Genomic DNA, 4,244 nt, shown 5'->3' with positions numbered 1-4,244 from the left:
TGCTTAAAAGGGTTCACTTTGACCTGAACATTATTGTTATTTCGCATTTTAGATGCGAGCAGCCTCCATGGACAACCCTCAGTCGGACAGTGCACTCTGTAACGTACTTGATCGCTCTTGTCAATTTTGAAAGTACGTTCTATCTTGATGCAGTATGTCACAAGTGTATTTCTACACTCATTCATGGATGCAAAAACTGTACCTTCTTCCATATGAGGGTTTAAAGGGTCCCATTCAACAGCTGCAAGGTCTTCGTCCTCACCCACCGCGTCATCATCCACACGGACTGCATTGTGAGCCTCATCTTGGTTTTCAGCCCGAGGTGCCCGTCGTATATTCCGAATAACATCAGAATATAGTTTCTCTTCATCAACCCCAGAATTGTAGTCATCAGGCTCCACTTCAAGGGGGACCCTACTGCTGTTGCCCACACTTATCGAGCCACCACGTCGCCGTGCACCAACTGAACTGTTCTGGCTAAAGATGCCATTACGACGACTTGGTTCTCCCCGAGATGTTGCACCCGTCATCCTAGGTCCAAATGCCTGCTCAAGCACATCAACTTGCAGCCTCACATGAAAATTATCTTTCTCTTTATGCCTAACAAACATGGTAGCTAGCTCTTCATTATTACTAACTGTCACCCATTTCTTTTCCCCATCATAGTATTTGTATACCATTTCATCAAGCAAACCCCAAGGATATTGGCTACAAATTACCGTCCCAAATTGTCTGAAACTCCAATTACTAGCCATTGGCAATCGATAATCGAAACCTCCTTGGTATGTCTTCTTATCCTTTGCATCGAACATGTACCGGTCCCTTCTAATGTGCACCAAGAAAGCAAACGGCAACTCCATCCTAACCGGAAAAAAACAGAGACGCAATCAGCACACTAATTGGGCAAACCTACTCGAATCGAGTGTTCAGATGCACAACTAAGCTCAATCTAAACAGGAGGCGAGACTTACCCCTCGGGAACCCAATCGTGGACGCGGCGGATCTCCGGCCCGATGCCTGCCTCGCCAAATACTCCGGGGTCGCCGCTGCTCGCCATTTCGCCCTAGGGTTCTTCCTCCTAGTTCAAACAGCTCCAGCAGCCCCCCACCTTTGAGCGCTCCGGCCGGGCGCACGGAAGGAGGCTGCGCCGCGGGTCGAGCAGGTGGCAGGCGCCCCACACGTGGCGTCGCAGGTAGCCGTGGAGCGTAGGCGCAGGACGGTAGCGGCGGAACAGGCCATGCAGCTGGTGGCGGGGCTGGTGCTGTCCGCGGCGCAGGTGGCGGCGGCGGCGGCGCAGGACAGCCGGCCGGCGGATGGGCAGAGTGAGCTAAAATCTTACGAATGATTTGAGGATTTAGTTGCACGGGCCTACATGTCAGCTCCGGGCCCACGTCCACGCGGTCCCACGTGTAAACTCCGGACCCACAACCACTAACGCCGGCGAACGGAATGGACTCAAATATGGCCGTTTGGCCTCGCCATAGTAGCTGTGCATGGACTAGGGGCAAAACTGAACACAATTCGCATCTGAGGGCAAAACTGAGCCCATGGACACCACTGAGAGCAAAATGATAATTAACCCAATACTTTTTGTTGTTATTTAATCAGGCGAGTGCAATGTAAAGTGACATGCGATGCCAGATGTGTTGTTGTTCAGAGGGTGAGCCGTTGCCACCTTTGTCGGTCAGAGCAAAGAATTTTCAATAACGTGCGAAAACGACAAGTGAGAGAACATATATTCCATTATTCCTATAGTCCATCCACTGATCCACAGATAAGTAAGCGGGAAAAGACACACCTGATACATACAGTCACAATTACTTAGCTGCTAATACTACCTTGGAATCTCATTCACTCAGATACCGAGAAATGTCTGCACCTCGGTTATTACTGGTTGACAGGAATGCCAAGATTTTTTTTTCACTAAAGCAAAGAAGAAACAGCTGTTTAACAAGAAATTTACAGCGCGCAGATAAAATTGTGATGGGTGGAGGACGACTTAATCGCCCAAATGTTACAAGACTATCACCAACTCACCAGCTGTGGGTTGCAAAACCGATGAAACGAGACTGAATTGATTGACGTGCCCGGTTACATCAGCTAATTGTGGCTCTATATAAAGAACATCGATCAACAGATCCACACAAGCACAAATAGCAGACCTGCATGCGACCTGGCAGACATGGCTAACATGAAGCTACTGGCCGTGTTCGCTGTCTTGCAGTTCCTGTCACTCCACCTCCAAGTCCATGCCGTCTCCGGGTCCGCGGCCAGCAGCGTGCACAAGCCCACAAAGCCCAGCGGCGCCGGCAAATGCCACATCAGTGGCTTCCTGCACGGCGTAGCAGGCAAATGCAACAGGGAGCACGGCTCCGACTGCTGCGTGGCCGGCCACCGCTACCCGCAGTTCAGGTGCTCGCCCCCGGTGTCGGCCGAGACGCCGGCGATCCTTACGTTGAACAGCTTCGCGGCGGGCGGGGACGGCGGCGGCAAGTCCTTCTGCGACAACCGCTTCCACAAGGACAGCGAGGTGGTGGTGGCGCTGTCCACGGGGTGGCTGCGCCTCGACGGCACGCGCAGGTGCAACAAGATGATCCGCATCAACGGAAATGGGCGGTTCGCGCTGGCCAAGGTCGTCGACGAGTGCGACTCGGTGAACGGCTGCGACGCCGAGCACAACTTCGAGCCGCCGTGCCCCAACAACGTCGTGGACGGGTCGCCCGCCGTGTGGAAGGCACTGGGGCTCAACGAGGACATTGGAGAGTTCAAGATCACTTGGTCTGATGTGTGAGCCTATGCCATGGTGACCTTGCATTAATCTACACGTAAACGTAGAGGGAGGTCATCATTTATTATGCAGCGTTTGGTCTGTGTTGTGGTGGAGTTGCTGCTAACTAAATAAGCCCACCTAATAAAAAATTAAAAATAAATAAGCCACAGCTTATATGTGTATGTGATATTTTCCCAAGTTTATGTGCTTGCATGTTTGCTTTATAGTATTTCTCTTCAACTTGTGTGGTGTAAGGCCAATCATGGTGCAGTTGGTTCAAAGAAAAACTGCACAAAGAACTCACAAAAGACCAGATAAATTTAGGATGCTCATATGACGCGGACGCGACCTTGCTCGATCGCACGACTACCAGACATGTGCGGTCAGACAGCGCTAGGGGATCATGGTGAGGGTACGCTGGAGAAACACAGCGTGATGTGTGGTCGAAATTGTGTCACGCAAACGATTGGGTGAGGCCAGGGAACATTCATCAAATAAAATTTCCATAAATTTAATGTAAGCAGAACTTTTTACGGCCTAGACAATCATAAAAGACTAATAATTCATGTCGGTCGACCGGCTAGGAATTGGGCCGGCCGCCTCGGCATGCAACGCTGCCTGCTCGTCCTATCCATGCTCGCCATGTGGCATGAGTTCGATGCAACACCTCCTCCGTCCAGTGACCTTATCATTTCTCAGACTAGTCACAGTAAGGAGTAACTTCAACTAATAACATACAAATATTACTATCTTTATAGTGAAGAGTAACATATGTGTGGTGTCATGCAACACTTCATTTATTAGCTTGTGGACTCATCTTATCTTGATATGCGTGATCTTACTCGTAGTATGACGAACTAGCTATGTTAATCAATTCATCTTTCTCCTCATTGAATCATTGCCACATAGACAAATTTGCTAAGTTGGACCTTATGTTACTGCTGAAGTTACTCTCACCGTGGGTAGTCTCTACGCAACACTCCTTTTGCATCTGTTTCTCGTACTGTCGTTGCAGAGGAGACGCGGTTGGGCCTGCACCCTACCACTCATATCTACATTCCTATTATCTATCATCATAGTACTTTTATGGTCTCTTTGTCTTGGCCATAAAAGTTCTTCTTACATTAAACTCATCGGGGATTTTATTTGACGAATGATCCCTCACCCCAATCGTTTGCCTGCCACAATTTTGACCAGACATCACACCACGATTCTCCAGTGTGCCTTCACCATGATACCCTAGCCGCACATGTCTGGTAGTCGCGTGATCGAGTGAGGTCGTGGCGTATGAGCTTCCTAAACTTATCTGATCTTTTTCGAGTTCTTTGTGCAGTTTTTTCTTTCAACCAACTGCACCGTGCAGACGGGTGAAAATAGATTGGCCTTAAACGACACAAGTTGAAGCAAAATACTCTTATCTATACCTATTATTAAAGGAAGGTAATCAACCCACAATTCTAACGAAATCAGTTAG

At 49.1% G+C, this 4,244-nt stretch overlaps 1 protein-coding gene across 1 annotated transcript; it reads left to right on the top strand.

The window, feature by feature from the left end:
- The first annotated feature begins 2,182 nt into the window (after positions 1-2,182).
- Positions 2,183-2,791, top strand: LOC125526953 (putative ripening-related protein 4). Its single transcript, XM_048691551.1, has one exon. It carries the CDS (start codon positions 2,183-2,185, stop codon positions 2,789-2,791), a length of 609 nt encoding a protein of 202 aa, XP_048547508.1.
- Positions 2,792-4,244: the final 1,453 nt, after the last annotated feature.

This window comes from Triticum urartu, unplaced genomic scaffold (genome assembly GCF_003073215.2).
Source record: "Triticum urartu cultivar G1812 unplaced genomic scaffold, Tu2.1 TuUngrouped_contig_24, whole genome shotgun sequence".
Taxonomy (NCBI): domain Eukaryota; kingdom Viridiplantae; phylum Streptophyta; class Magnoliopsida; order Poales; family Poaceae; genus Triticum; species Triticum urartu.
Note: the sequence above shows the minus strand (reverse complement) of the source record. Positions and strands in the feature narration are given on the sequence as shown.